Source organism: Panthera uncia, chromosome F1 (assembly GCF_023721935.1).
Source record: "Panthera uncia isolate 11264 chromosome F1, Puncia_PCG_1.0, whole genome shotgun sequence".
NCBI classification, from domain to species: Eukaryota; Metazoa; Chordata; class Mammalia; order Carnivora; family Felidae; genus Panthera; species Panthera uncia.
The window spans coordinates 30,133,160-30,148,308 of NC_064813.1; the positions used below are offsets into that span (position 1 = coordinate 30,133,160).

Genomic DNA, 15,149 nt, shown 5'->3' on the forward strand with positions numbered 1-15,149 from the left:
CCCGCCATGGTGCGCGCGCGGAGCTGGGCTGGGGCGGCCTGGGCGGCCGGGACCCGCGCGCTCCCGCGTCTCGGCCCCGGAACCCCGCCCCGCCCCGCGCGCGCCCGCCCTGCCCCGCCCCGCGCCCTCGGGACCGCGCCGCTGGAGGCGGGGAGCCCCGGGTGTAACCCGAGGCTCCTGACTCCCCAGCCCGGCCTGCAAGCTGAGCTACAGTAGTAGCTCCTTGAGTGGGTACGTGGATGACACAGCCCCAAATTCCGACACGTAGAAAGGTGTATGTATAAACCGGGACCGGATGCCCGCCTGGATCAGTCGGTGGGGCCTGTGACTCTTGATCTCAGGCTTGTGAGCTCGTGTGTGGACTGTGGGGGTGGAGATTACTTAAAAATAAATATCTTTGAAAAGAATCCCTTTTACTTATGGCCAATTTCTTTTCCTTCCCAGTTGTGTTTAAATTTCGAGTCCGCAAGGGGGTTTTTGCAAAGGGAGGGTGGGGCATGGCACAGATCCGCCCTGAAATAACAATAGCTAACATTTGTGCAAAGATTCCTTCATTAATTTATTCATCAAATCCTTACTGAGGGCCTCCACGTACCAGCTCACTGGGAACACACTGCTGAACAGGAGAGATCCACAACCCACGTGGAACTTACATTCTGTAGGCAAAATAGACAAGAATAAAATACGTTGTATATTAGATGGTGAATACTAGGGAGGAAAGTAAAGCAGGGCAAAGGGATGGGGAGCATTGGGGGATGCAATTGTATTGTATTTATTTAGTTTTAAGTTTATTTATTTTGAGAGAGCACAAGCAGGGAGGAAGGGCAGAGAGAGAGAGAGAGAGAAAGAATCGTAAGCAGGTGCCACACTGTCAGCACAGAGCCTGATGCAGGGCTTGAACTCAGTGACCACGAGATGGGTGACCTGAGCCAAAGTTGGCTGCTTAACTGACTGTGCCACCCAGGTTGCCCTGGGGACTACAATTTTAAATAGGCTGACCAGGGAAGGCCCCACTGAGAAGGTGGTATTTGTATAAACATCTATAGGAAGTGAGGGAGGTAGCTAAGGGGGGAGGGCCTTCCCTGCAGAGGGAAAGGCAGGTGCATAAATGTTGAGGAAGGAGAGTGCCCTGCTTGTTGGAGAAACAGTGGGATGGAAGAGGTGAAGGAGATAAGGTCTGGGAGGTCAAAGAGTAAAGGGGATGGAGGTGGGGGGCAGGTTTTGTGGGGCCTTACAGCTTATTTGTTTACTTTGAGAGAGACAGAGAGACAGAGCTCGAGTGGAGGAGGGGCACAGAGAGAGAGGGAGACACAGAATCAGAAGCAGGCTCCAGTCTCTGAGCTGTCAGCACAGAGCCTGACGCGGGGCTCAAACCCACAAACTGCGAGATCATGACCTGAGGTGAAGTCGGAATGCTTAACCGACTGAGCCACCCAAGCACCCCCAGCTTATTTTTAAAGGATGTTGGCTTCCACGCTGAGTGAATGGAGCACAGGGATGAGTTAGGATGTTGGTGGAATGACTGCTGTTGTGTTGAGAACAGGAAGCCGCCGCAGTAATCCGGTGACCGGGCCAGAGGTGACAGCGGCTTGCGCCAGAGTGCTGGCGGGGGAGGTGGTGAGAAGTGAGTGGGTCGCAGATGTGGTTTGAAGGTGAGGCTGACAGGATTTGCTGACATATGAGAGGAGACAAGGGGTCTGAGAGACAGAACAGAGTCAAGGATGACCCCGCGGGTTCTGGCCTTGGTAACTGGAAGGATGCAGCTGCCACTTTCAGGGATAAGGAGAGATGGTGAGAAGAGCGGGTGCAGGGAGAGAAGCTCAAGATCAGGCTTGTTCAGTCTGAGGACACACAGACATCTAAGTAGAAGTAGCAAATTGACAGTCGGCCATAAGTCTGGATTTTAAGAAAGTGCTCCAGGCTAAAGATATAAATCATGGGATCACTGGCATATATATAGGTTGTATTTAAAGCCACAGAAGGGGCGCCTGGGTGGTTCGGTCAGTTATACGTCAGACTCTTGATTTTGGCTCAGGTCATGATCTCACAGTTCATGAGACGGAGGCCAATGTCGGGCTCTGCACTGACATGGTAGAGCCTGCCTGGGATTCTCTCTCTCTCTTCCTGTCTCTCTTGCTGCCCCTTCCCTGCTTGCGCTCTCCTTCCCTCTCTCTCTCTCTCTCTCTCTCCCTAAAATAAATGCGCTTAAAAAAAAAAAAAATAAAGCCACAGAATGGGTTGGATCATCAAGGACATGCAGGTGGATAGGAAGGTGGAGAGGACCAAGGACTGAGTTTTTGGGCCCCACCAACATTTTGTGGGTGGGAGAACTAGCAAAGGAAACCAAAGAAGGGCTTAGCGTGCCAAGTGCTGACTCAGCACTTTTACTAGTGTTTGCTCATTTAATCCTCACTCTGTGAAGTAAGAAGTGTCACCCATTTTACAGATGATGAAACTGAAGTGCAGAGACCTTAAATACCTTGCCCAAGGTCACAGATGGGTGGCTGAGCCAAGATTCAAACCCAGGCCCCCTCCCAGAGTCTTCCCCTTGACCATCAGGCTGCACCTTCCCTCAGGGACGGCACCAAGTTTTCATACATTTACTTATTCAACAGGAGCTTCTAGTATAGAGTGACCTGAACAGGATCCATCACAAACCCTCTGAATCTCAATTTATGCATGTAGTATACCAGCCTGCTTCCTTGATAGAATAGTGTTGAAACTAAAAATGAGAATGGATTTGAAAGTCTGTGTAAGTTGCAGCGCTCAGTATCTGTTACACTGTCACAGGATCTCCAGGTTAGAAGAGGCCCTTTTAAGCCTTTGAATAGAGTATCATCCCCTTCCTGGTGCATCATGTTCCTTAATAACATCTCTGGCATAGAGTGTGCTGCTTCTCTGCTTGGGCCCTTTCTCTCTCTACAGTTCTATTTGTTAGTGACTTTTTTGAGCCAAAAGATACTCCATGTAACTTCTACTGATCCAATCCAGCTTCCCCTCCCTGAGACCGCTGTGTATAATTGTATGATTTCATAGCATGCTCATATATCCTTGGATTTTTCCAGATATTCCTCTGATTGCCTTTCCCTACTTGACCCCAGATTCTTTTTTCCCAAATGAATCAGTCACCTTCAAGGAGAATACAAATTATTCTAAATGAAACAGAATGACTGTAATAAGAAAGCTGGTTACACAGGGGATGGGAGAGGCTGGGAAGAAACCCTGAGGTGATCTGAAGATGAGAAACAGCAGGAGATTAACAACAACCTACCCTTAGAAGGGAAGAGGTGGTGGTATTAGAGTCTGGGCCCTGGGTCACCTGGCTGAAGCTAGAAACACAAGAAGCCTTTGCATCAGGGGCTGGAACCATGGAAGGGAAGCTGCCAGGAGCAGCGAACAAGGGAAAGAAAAACTCTGGCTTCTCCCTTGCCCTGACTCTCTCCAATCTCCCAGAGGTACCTCCTCTTGACTAAATCCACTGGAAACCCAGCCAAGAGGCAGTCTCTGCCTTATGTGAAATTTTTTTCACCTGCTGCTTACAGGCAAATGATTAAAGCCACCTTGGTTGGCAGCTACGTCACTGTGATCTCCGTTTCTGCCACAACAGGGCATCCTCCCTGTGTGTCTATCTTCACACCGTCTTCCATTTTTTTGCAAGGACACAAGTCATAATAGATGAGGCATCACCTTACTTCGTATGACCTCATCTTAACTAATACATCTGCAACAACCTATTTCCAGATGAGGTCCCATTCTGAGGTACCAGGGGTTAGGACTTCGACGTATCTTTTTGAAGGACACAGTTCAACTCAAACAGAAATCCTTAGGATATAGATGGTAATTCAGAGCATGAGACTGGAGAGGAGCCCACTTCTCTAGCCCCCTGGGGAGTGAGTTGAAGGGAGATCAGAGACCTAGCTTGGGAATGCCATCCTGGAGAGTTGAGGGGATGAGGAGAAATAAGCAAAGGAGGCTGAGAAGGAGCAGCGAGTGAAGTGGGAGGCAGAGTGGGAACAGGTGGGGTGCTGGAAGCCAGGGGAGGAAAGTAGATAGGGAGGAAAGGGTCAGCTAAGGCTGAGGATGAAGCTGACAAAACAAAGGAATAAAAAAAACAAATGGCAGAACCAGACCTGTATATACAGAGAAGAAACTGATGGTTGCTAGAGGAGATGGACAAAATGGGGAAAGGTGAATGGGAGATACAGTTCCAGAATGAATAAGTCACAGGAATAAGAGTACAGCAAAGGGAATATAGTCAATGACACTGTAATAGCATTGTATGGTGACAGAAGGTAGCTACATTTGTGGTGAGCATGGCATGACCTATAAACTTCTTGAATCACTATGGTGAACAGCTAAAAAATAATGTAACGCTGTGTTACAACTATACAAAAACAAACAAACAAAACCTCACCAGAAAAAAAAAAATAAGAGGAAAAAAGAGGATGAAGAAATGGTCATCTTATTTGACACCTCTGAGGTCAATTGTGACCTTGACAAGCATATTTCGGTGGAGTGGAGACGATGAAAGTCTGATCCGTGTGTGCTCATGAGAGAATGGGAGGAGAGGACTTGGGGACTACTAGTCCGGAAAATTCTATCTATGTGTTCATGGCTTCTCCATTCTAGCAGAAGGAGCCAGAAGGGCAAGGTTCTTGGAGTACCTCATTTATTTCTGTATTCCAGTGCCCAGCACTGTATTTGTTAAACCATGTTAAATATTATATTAGCATCTCCTTCAAATGTGGGAATCTGTAATTTCCCAGTTTGGTCATAGCAACAAAGAGTAGAGAGGGATGATAGGTCTGGACTAGATTTTTCTGGTTCCTTCCAGCTCTAAAATTCTATGATGGTATGACTTGTTCTATCAGCCACCCTTGCATTAATACAGTTAGGAATTTAACAAGTTGTTTGTAGTTATTTGCATTTGCAAACAACTGTTAAATGAAATAGCTGGAATAAGTGTTCCATTCATAAATTGAACATTGTTGAGTACCTACCACGTGTAAGGTATTGCATATATCGTCCCATTTGAAGATGCAAGACCTGGGAACCCAGGATAGGGGAGGGTGGTCAGAAGAGGTGAGAGGGCCTCCTCCCACTACTAACACTCTGGAGGTCCAGGGTACTTTGATGTGGTTGGTGCTACTGTGGTTGACACTGAAGAGGGAAGAGGCATTGAGTGGCCTGCGTGCAGGCGGTTGCAGATCTGCAGCTGCCCGGGACACAGAGCAGCATTCACGGCGGCATAAGCAACCTCTATTTGCCTCACCACCAATCAGCCCAGGGCGGCCACACAGAATAGCAGTTCAGGCAGTAGGAGGAGGGGAAGATGTGGTCCTCAGATCCACCCTGCTACAGGGCAAACGCCGTCTTCTCCACCACACTCAGGACAAAGAGGCTTCTGCTGTGGTGAACAGCACCTTTGGGTTTTGCTACATAATCTATTTAGGCTCTCATTAAGGCACTGTTAGCAGGGCAGGGTTTAGGCGTTGCATTCTAAGGCAAAGAGAAGAGGTTTGTATTACAAGACCTGTCGGAGAGGGGCAGAGCCAGGACAAGAACCGAGAAGTCTCGACTCCCAAGTGTCTACCCTAGGAATAATGGAAAGCACTTGGATTCTGTAGTCTGATCCTGGATCAAATAATCTTCACTTCATTACTCCCGTCCCCAAATCCTGTCCGAAACAAGGTACCTGTTTCTTCATCCGTAAAACAGGAAGAAAAATGTCCTGCTTACAGGGTTCCTCGCAGGATCATGGCATTATATGAGTGAAAGCGCTTTGTAACATACAAAGTGCTCTGCAGACATTTATTAATGGTTATAAACCACCAGACTGCCTCTTGGAGTTATAGATTAGGCTCCCTCACTCGTTGGACTTAATTACCCCTCATTCCACTTTCTACTCCTTTTCTCCGTCCCTCCTCCTCCCACAAACAGAGGAAGTGAGACAGGAAGCGAGCACGTGCGTCTAACGCCTGGTCTGGGTAACGCGCAGGCTTCTCAGCTCCAAAGTTGCTGAGAGGGGGGCCCCCCGCCCAGAACTACATTTCCCAGCAACCTTTCGGGGTCTCCAGAGGCGGGCGGGGTGGGGGGGAGGCGCATGCGCCAAGTTCCGCCCCGCCTGGTCTCCGGGCCGCACCTCCGAACCGGTTTCGCCTGGCAGAGCCGGCTGCTTCAGGCGCCCTGGACGCGGTGCTCGCCTCGCGGCTTCTCCCGCGCTGTGGCGGTGCCAGGTGTGGCTTAGCTCGGGTCAGTGCCATGATCCGGCAGGAGCTCTCCACATCCTACCAGGAGGTACAAAGCAGTGGGGGCGGAAGTAAAGTTTCCCTCGGGGCGCAGGAGCGGGGTCCCGCGGTCTGGGCGGCGGAGGGGGGGGGGCGTCCGGGCAGGTCGAGTGAGCTTTCCGAGGAGTGCGGCGGGGGAGGGGTCCCCGCGTGCGGAGGAGCCTCGGAGCAGGAAGGAAGCGGGGCGCAGAGCCTCCTCCGGATGCTGCCGGCGCGGGATGGAGCCGGGGCCCCCGAGCCGTGAGCCGTAACCAGCAGGTGAATGATTGAAAAGGCGTCCGACCCAGGCAGCAGCGCGCCGGCCGCACTTGACCTCGGCTGTTCTTTGCAAGTGGAGGCACGGCGCCCTCCTCCCGGCTGGAACAGATGCGCTGGGAGCATTAGCCCCTCTGCAAGCCCAGGGCTTCGTGGTACATGACAGGGATAATTACAGCTTGTTCGGTGGCCGCCTAACTTTGAAAAGGTGCTTTCGCCTATCTAGCTGTTGCTCGCCGCGCTCCGTTTTCCTTTCACTCTCACCTCCCACTACTTTAACTATCACTTTTCCAGCTCTTTGTCTCTTTCTTGTTTGTCCGAGCTACAGGCGGTTTCAGCTTTTCCTCAGGCTTCCTGAGTCCTCCTGACTTACTCTAACTAGTAAACTGCTCTCCTCCTCCTCCTCCTCCTCCTCCTCCTCTTAGGTCTTACACTCTGGTCATCTCTGGTGATCATCCCCCCTTCCCCCACCCCGCACGGTCGTCCCCTCATTTGTAGGTTCAGTTACACATCTTCAGTCCTCAGGTTTGTGTTCTGTGTCTGCTCTGACCACCTGAGTGAGATGCTGTGTTACCATCTCTCCCTTTGGTGTCCCCTAGGCTGTGCAGATTTGCTTTGAGGCCCTGCCTTGATCCCAGAACATTCCTTTTTACAAACACCTGGTGCTGCCCTTGATCTACCCTGAACAGTCCACAAATTTCTTAGCAAGCTTCGGAAGCGCTGCACAGCTCAGCATCCCTGACTTCTCATCTCACCTATCTGTGTTCTGATCACACTGGAAATTCACTCTTTAAAAATGTGCTCCGACTTTCCTGTCCCTATGCGCATTCTCACACCATTTCTTTTTCTTTAACTTCTTCTCAGTCCCCATTGGTCAAAATCCCCTCCCTTATTCAAGGAGGGATCTTAAGTCCCTCATGTTCCATGGAGACTGACTTCCCAGATCAGTCTAGCATTCTGCCTGTCCTTCTCATATGTACTTCCTGCTGTTTTGATCAATACTGACCAACATTGGTGTACATTCCTCTCTTTGTAAATGATACTGTGTGGATTATATAAATAATATAAAAGCAGATGGCTTAGCCCTACAGTGGAGGGGGAACCTCCACCTGAGTTGGAGGCAGATGAGATTTGCCTAAGGCTTGCTATTTTTTTAGTGTAGGACCTGGTCTGGAATCTGACTTTGGGACACATTTCTATCTTTCTCCCCACAATCTCCTTTATCCAAAGGAGCCAGATGGATTTTAACCTGTGTTGGGATTCTGTGGCCCCTAGATTCCATGCCCTAGCCTGTGAAGGAATCCAGAGGAATGAGTTGTGTCTTTCCTCTGAAAGCTTTCAGATTCACAGGGAGTAGAGCATAGTGCGTAAATACTGTTTTGAAGTTGGGGAGCCCATGTTCCTCTCCTGCTCTGCTTCTGGCCATTTGTCAAGTCACTTCTCTGAGCCTCAGGTTTCTTCCTCTGCAAAGGAAGGTAATGATAGTTCCTATTTCACAGGGTTGTGAGGGTTCAATGAGTTGGTATATGGAAGGTGCTTAGGTCAGTGCTTGGCAGGGAGGGACCTCTCAGTGGATGATAGTTCTTGTTCACAGGACGTGGGTGGCTCCTGCTTCTAGGGAGCTTTGGGGTCCTGATTTGTAGGACCATGTCCCTCACCATCCATATGTAACCTGCAGTATCGCCTTTCCTAGTAGGGCTCCTGAAACGTTTATTAAAATGCAGACAGTTACTCGGCAAGGCCAAAGGTAAAGTCACTTTCTATTTGAGGGCACCCCCAAGATGGAAGACACTGGAAGGGCCCTTCCCTTTACCTTCTTCAGTGGCTCGTTTTGAAGTCCCTGTCTCTTGCCTTCTTTGGAAGGAGGCCTCCCGGAGGGTGGCCCAACTCTCTTGCCTGGGTCGTTCTGGGAGTGGACCTTTGAGTTAGGAGTCTAACTAGCTCTGAGTTGGGTTTCTTTGCTGAAGGGAGATTTTGGCTTTGGGGATGGGGCTGCAGGTAGTCCGGAAGGGAGCTGGGTTGGGAGTGTGTTGCTATCTGGGTTAGGCTGAACCTGGGTGAGGCTTGGATCAAAGAACTTTGGGCCTTCTCAGACTAACATCCTTCTTTCTCCTTGGCCAGCGAGGGCTCTGGTGATCTCTTGATATGTGTCCCCACTACCTGTATGTCATGGTGTCTTCTCCAGCCTCCCAGCCCTCTCCTACTTGTTGGTTTTCTTTTCTTGTGGGCTTGGAGGACTTTACACTGGAGATTTTACCTGATTCTAATGGGCAGGAGTGGAGGCATGAAAAAGGAGATGAAGGTCCATGGCTGGCTTAGTTGGTAGATCATGCGATTTTCAATATCAGGCTTGTGAGTTCATGCTCCTCCTTGGGGATAGAGATCACTTGATAAAATTAGGGGCACCTGGGTGGCTCGGTTGGTTAGGTGTCCAACTTTGGCTTGGGTCATGATCTCATGGTTCACGGGTTTGAGCCCCGTGTTGGGCTGTGCACTGACAGTGTGGAGTCTGTTTGTGATTCTCTCTCTCCCTCTCTATCTCTGCCCCTCACCCCCCATCAGAAAAAATTTTTAAAAAGAGGGGAGGAGATGGAAGAACAATAGATACATAAGAGTTTTATTTTAACCCAAGTTTCTTGGATATTGATTTTTAATTAAAACGTTTGAGACCTTAAGTGTTGACACTGTGAGCCTAAGAAAATATTTAGGAAAGCAATCCCTTTCCCTTCCCTCCCAATTCAATGTTAGGTCCTTTAAACTCTGGTCTTCATCTCTCTTCCCCTCCTCCTCAGTCCTATGAAGAATTGTTTGTTACTGTATCCTCTGCCTGCCCTTCTCGGTGGCTCATTTCCCCCATTTGACAGGTGAGAGCACTGATGAGGTGAGGTTGAAGCTGCCTGTTGTCAGGCTGCTGATCAATATCTGTTTCTGGGATGGACCACCTTCCCCATTTTTTTTCCTGCCATTCGCAGCCTGAGTCGGTGGACTTGAGCCAGTGTCCTGGAGAGCTCTGACACCAACTTCACTGTTTCCTTCTGTCAGCAGACTCTTAGCTGTGTTTCCTCCTCCTCTGGGAAGCCGTTAAGATCATCGGTTTTGGAACTAGACCAACTTGGATTTGACTTCTGGCTCTATGGCCAAGGAAAGTGTTGTGGTTGAATTGTGTCCCTCCAAAAAGATGTGTGGGGAGTGCTAACCCCTAGTACCTCAGAGAGTGTCCTTATTTGGAAGTAGGGTCATTGCAGATGTAATTAGTGAAGATGAGGTCATACTGGAGTAGGGTGGGCCCTAATCCAATATGGTGTCCTTATAAGTAGCTGACCTTGTGGAGACAGCACAGAGATGCACTTCCCAAACTCTATGTGAAGATGGAGGCAGAGCTTGGAGAGGAGAGGCCTCTATAGGCCAAGGAACACCAAGGCTTGGCCATTACCAGAAGCTAGGAGACCATGGAAAAGATTCTTCCTCACAGCCCTCAGAAGGAACCAACCTTGCCAACACCTTGATTTCAGATTTCTAGTTTCCAGAACTGTGCGGGGATAAACTTCTGTTAATTCTTAAGGCACCCAGTTTGTGGTGCTTTGATAGGGCAGCCCTAGGAAACGAACATACGGGAAGTTAACGTGAGTTTTCCGAGCTTCAGTGTCCTAATCTGTAGAATTGGTATAAAACCCCCTCCATCATGTGATTGTGTGTGTGTGAGAGAGAAAGAGAGAGAGACAGTTAAGTGAGAGGAAGCTTCTGCTTTCTCATTCTAGCCCTCCTCAGCAAGGCTGATGTGGCTGACTGGTTTGCTCTCTTTGTCTCCCCCCTTTAGCTGAGTGAGGAGTTGGATCAGGTGGTTGAGAACTCAGAGCGGGCAGACGAGCAAGAAAAGGAGGCAGACGGAGTACAAGGTCCAGGAATCTTACCAGGTGAGTGGGTTCAGTGCTGGGGGCAGAAGGGCTGGAAAACGGTGCTCTGCTGTAGCTGGAGGCCCCAGTCCAGGCGCCTGGCCACCTGGGGACCTGCAGGAGAGGAGGAGCCCCTCTGCTCTGCACCCCAGTGTCAGGTCTCAGGTATTGCCCTAGTTCTAAAGCTATACATATTTAACCAGCCTTGGGACAGAGGAGGTGTCCAGGCCAGTATCCGCTCTTTTCTGTACTCCGGTTTGAGCCAGTTCCTGAGGCCAGGACATTGGAGGTAATGGGTCTCTGCTCTTCTGTTTGTTTTTTCCTAGGAAGCCGTTAGTAGTTGAGCCTCTAATATCTGGGTCACTTCCCAGGGCCCTCAAGGAGAATATCTAATAGGCCTCACCTCTTGGACATCAGGCCTTGCCAGTATGGTCACCCAGCTGGGCAGGCAGAGTCCCATCAGTCAGGTGGCATCTTAAGGAGTCTTATGTTAGATGATGTTGACCGCTTCTTCCTCCTGGGTACTCTCTGCACCCTTAGATAACGTAACTCCTTACTTCTCGGAGTGCTCCTTCCAACCGCCTTTATAGTCACCTTCCAGCTCTTGGGTGTTAAGTGTTTGTCAGAGGCCCCTTTTCTCTCTCTCTCTCTCTCTCTCTCTCTCTCTCTCTCTCTAGTGGGCGGTCTCACCCAGGCCCCGTCCCTGCTTCAGTTACTTCTTGTTCACACGTGACCGCCATGTTTACACCTCTAGTGCAGAGGTTACCTATAAACTCCAGACTTACATATCCTGTATATCCAAATGCCCAGGTCATGGCTCTGCTTGGATGCCCCAAAGGTACCCTAAACACCACATGTCCAAAATTGACCTCGTGACCTCCCCATTCCTGGTGTGGCCCTCTTCCAGTGCTTCCTGTTTTGGCGAATAGCATGTATTACCCATCCAGTTGAATCGGAGAGTCATCCCCACCCCCCACCCCTGCTTTCCTTGCTTCCCCATTTTCTCTGCTCCTCAGCCATGCTGGCCTTCTTTTATTTGGGCCTCCCTCCCTCCCTTCCACCATCAGGCCTTTCTGTTGTTATATCTCTGTTTGGAATTCTCTTCCCTCTGTCATCAAGTTAATGTTTAATCGTTCTTCCGATTAATGTTTAATGTCAGTGCTTAATCGTTCTTCAGCTCACTTGTTTTCTACAAAGCCTCTGACCTCCTGGCTAGATCACTTCCACCCTCCAACCTGTCACTTGCAGTCCACGCATCTCTCCCTCGTAGCTCTCCCTGATGGGGCAGTGTATTTGCTTGGCATTTGATGAACATCTCTTCTGCTAGCATGTAAGCTCCATGAAGGTGGAGACCAGTCCGTTCTGCTCACTGCCTCAGACCTGTCCATGTGGTAAAGATTTGCTGAATGAGTGAATGGAACCCCAACCTGACTCTGCCTGCTTGGGTGGATTGAGGGAGGTGGGATTGTGCTCCTCTTGATCCCTTTAAGGGGAGAGGAATGACATAGGATATTCTGTGATTGTGCCTAATTATTTAAAAAAAAAATATTTTTTTTAAATGTTTATTTTCAAGAAACAGAGTGAGACAGAGAATGAGCGGGGGAGGGGCAGAGAGAGAGAGGGAGACACAGAATCCGAAGCAGGCCCCAGGCTCCAGGCTCCAGGCTGTCAGCACAGAGCCCACTGTAGGGCTCGAACTCAAGAGTTGTGAGATCATGACCTCAGCTGAAGTCTGATGCTCAACCAACTGAGCCACCCAGGCGCCCCATAGGGAAGACTTTGTAGAAGGACGGAGGCTGGAAGAGTAGCTGTTTACTGACTGCTTCCTCTGGGCCGAGCTCTGTCATTCCCGTTGCCCCATTTAATTTTCATGACAACCCTGTGAGGTAGGCATCCTGATTTTGATGGATGAGGACCTGAGCCCCAGGGGGTTAAGGAGAATATGGAAGGATCACTTGGCTGGTGAACAGGATCAAGCTCTGTCTGACCCCAGGCTTTCTACTGCACCAGTGGTTTTTAAAAAGTATTTTAAGCATCCTTTTATTAAAGCTTATTGTGTAAAAGGTGGTAGCATGGCTGCCCCCACGCTGATTCTGGGCACTACGTCTGAAGTCCTGAAGCCCCAGGGAGAGAACAGTATATTTATATTTATTTGCATTAGCTCTGTATATGGGTTCCTATTGTTTCTGTAACAAATGACCACAAACTTAGTGGCTTAAAACAACAGATTTATTATCTTACAGTTCTGGAGGGCAAAAGTCCAAAATGGGTCTCGTTGTGCTGAAATTAAGATTTCAGCAGGACTGAATTCCTTTCTGGAAGCTCTAGGGGAAATTCCATCTTAGTGCCTTTTCCAGCTTCTAGGGGGTGCTCACATTTCTTGGCTCGTGGCCCTTTTTCCATCTTTGAAGCCACCGGTGGCCTGTTGAGTCTTTCTCCTATCTTCTCATTGTCACATAGACTTCTGCCCCCTCTTCCATGTTTACTTGTAATCGCAGGGCTCACCTAGATAACCCAGGAAAAATCCCCTTGTTTTACAGTCAGGTGAACGGCAGCTTTAATCCTATCTGCTGCCTTAATTTCTCTTTGCTATTAACTTGACATTCATAGGTTCCGAGAATTAGGACTTGGACATGTTTGGCGGGCTACTCTTCTGCCCGGTGCGCCCTGTACTGCCCTCTTGCCCCCCGTCTGAAGAGGATAGATGGAGACGGCCGGAAGGAGAGGAGGGATGCCAGACTTGGAAAGATGAAGCTTTCTTTTGTGTTTCCACTTATAGATAAGTGCCAGCCAAACTAGGAAGTGGCCATGATGACCTTTGGCCTTAGCCTGTCTTTTGCCTCAGATTCCTGGGGCCTTACAGCCTAAGGTCAGTCAGAGCAAGAAACCAGACCTCAAGCAGAGCAAATTGGGATAGTTCCACAGACTGGCAAGAGCCTTCGTGCTTTCAGGGGAAACCCTTCTGGGCTCATCTCTGCTGTAGACCATAGAAGAAGCAGACTCAGAAGTCTTAGTAGGGAGTTGGCCCGTATTTGGTGACCTGACACACAATTGGCAAAGCTCGCTTCCTGCCTTTGAGTCCTGTAATAGTAACATAAATAACGGTAATGATGGTGGCAGCCGTTTATTGGGTGCTTCCACGCACTAGGCCTGCGTAGGGCTTTCTGTGTATACTCACACGTAGCCTTCATGGCCACTCGTGAGGGAGATGGTTAGTCCTGGTTCCTAGATGAGGAACAGAGAGGTCCAAGTAATGTGCTCAGAGCTTATGAGTGGCAGGGCTGGGATTTGAACCTAGGGCTGTCTCCCAGCGTGTTCCCACTCTGGCTCAGTTTCTAGATGAGGTGCTTTTCTGCTCCAGAATCCTCCCCTTCCTCTACCAGAGTCACTCATGGGCTCCTTCACCTGTTATGCAATGTGCTAAAACTAAAAAGAGGGCAAATGAGGCAGGGCCTGTGTCCAGGAACTTGGGACATGTAGAGAGAGAAGGCAGGATACCCAAAGAAGAACTTCTCTCTCCTTCTCCAGAGCCTTCCCTGAACAACTTACTGAGGGCCTTTTCTCCCTGTTATGTGCTTTCCTAGCACTCAGTATTTTCCTTTATAGAATGTAGCACAGTCTAAAGGGCACATTTGTTGAATATAATTCTTTAATCATTACTAACCCCTTAGGCCTGCCCCTGAGTCCCGTGAGGCACTCCCAGAACTTTTGTCTCCCCTCCCACTTCATTGTAACTGATGCTTAGCAGAGCGTCTGGACCACTGTGGGTGCTCAGTATTTATACGTTTGGAGGGGGGACATGGGGATTGGGAACAGGAATGTATCTCATGTGAGCAACTGGGATCAATGATAGAGGGTCAAGGAAATGGTAGAGACAGGTGCTTCAGAAATGAACGAAGGGGGGGCCGGTTAGTGAAGGGAGTGGGATTAACCTGAAGGAAGGGTGACTGGTAGGTGAAAGAGACGGGGCGGGCCAGGGAGGAGGGACGGGATGTGCAACCGCGTAGAGGTGGGGATAACACAGGACGTGTCGGAAGCAGTGGGTTAGCATGGTACAGTTGGAGCGGAGGGTTGGTGAGAGAAGTAGGAGATGAGGTAGGAAGGACAGATTGGGTCAGATTATGGAGGGCTTTGAGTGTCAGGGTTTAGCCGTTAGGGAACAGGGAGCATTTAATGGGATTGGAGCAGAGCAGTAAGGGGGTGAAACGGGCACGCAGGGAGGAGCAGTGTGGCAGTGAGGTAGGGCTGGATTAGTGGAGGGAGGACCGTGCTGGGTCAGAGGCTGGCAGGGTGGGCCGCTTCGACGTGGGGGAGCGGAGGAAGGAAGAGTCAAAGGAGACTCTGAGGTTTGAAGCAGGGTGAGTCGGAGAATATAGACGTACAGTCCGGGGTGAGCGGCTGGAAGAGAAGGTGCTTCTCTGCCGCAGACATACGAAGCTTCAAAGGTGTGATGTCTGGGCGGAGAGGCCCAGAGGCGGAGCGAGATAACGACTGATGTAGCTAAAGTGCGAGCTTTGAGAAGGCCTGGGCGGCCTGTAGAGTGAGCTGTGGAGACTGGGCCTCGAGGGGTGGCCACATTCGGGGACCAGAAGAGGAGGTGGAGCTGGAGCCCCATGGAGGCCTGGAGGTGGGGGCTGTTGGGCAGCAGAGGTTCCAGTTAAGCACCCAGACATTCAGGATTATATTCCCAGTTGTACTCTCTGAGATAAAGAGT

The 15,149-nt window shown here is 49.8% G+C and overlaps 2 protein-coding genes across 3 annotated transcripts in view; one reads left to right on the top strand and one right to left on the bottom strand.

Moving 5' to 3' along the window:
* NENF (neudesin neurotrophic factor) overlaps positions 1–6,263 on the bottom strand; it is a 17,619-nt gene extending 11,356 nt beyond the window's left edge. Inside the window, exons 1-2 of the mRNA XM_049635047.1 lie at positions 6,143–6,263; positions 5,130–5,215 (exon numbers count right to left, since the gene is read on the bottom strand). Coding sequence (XP_049491004.1) covers positions 5,130–5,215; positions 6,143–6,263 — 207 coding nt within the window. The remainder of the gene's footprint in view (positions 1–5,129; positions 5,216–6,142) is intronic.
* The window catches only part of PACC1 (proton activated chloride channel 1), a 36,290-nt gene continuing 27,257 nt past the window's right edge, over positions 6,117–15,149 (top strand). For both annotated transcript variants that reach the window (XM_049634186.1, XM_049634187.1), the window contains exons 1-2: positions 6,117–6,297; positions 10,360–10,456. In XM_049634186.1, coding sequence (XP_049490143.1) covers positions 6,262–6,297; positions 10,360–10,456 — 133 coding nt within the window. In that variant the 5' untranslated portion in view covers positions 6,117–6,261. The remainder of the gene's footprint in view (positions 6,298–10,359; positions 10,457–15,149) is intronic.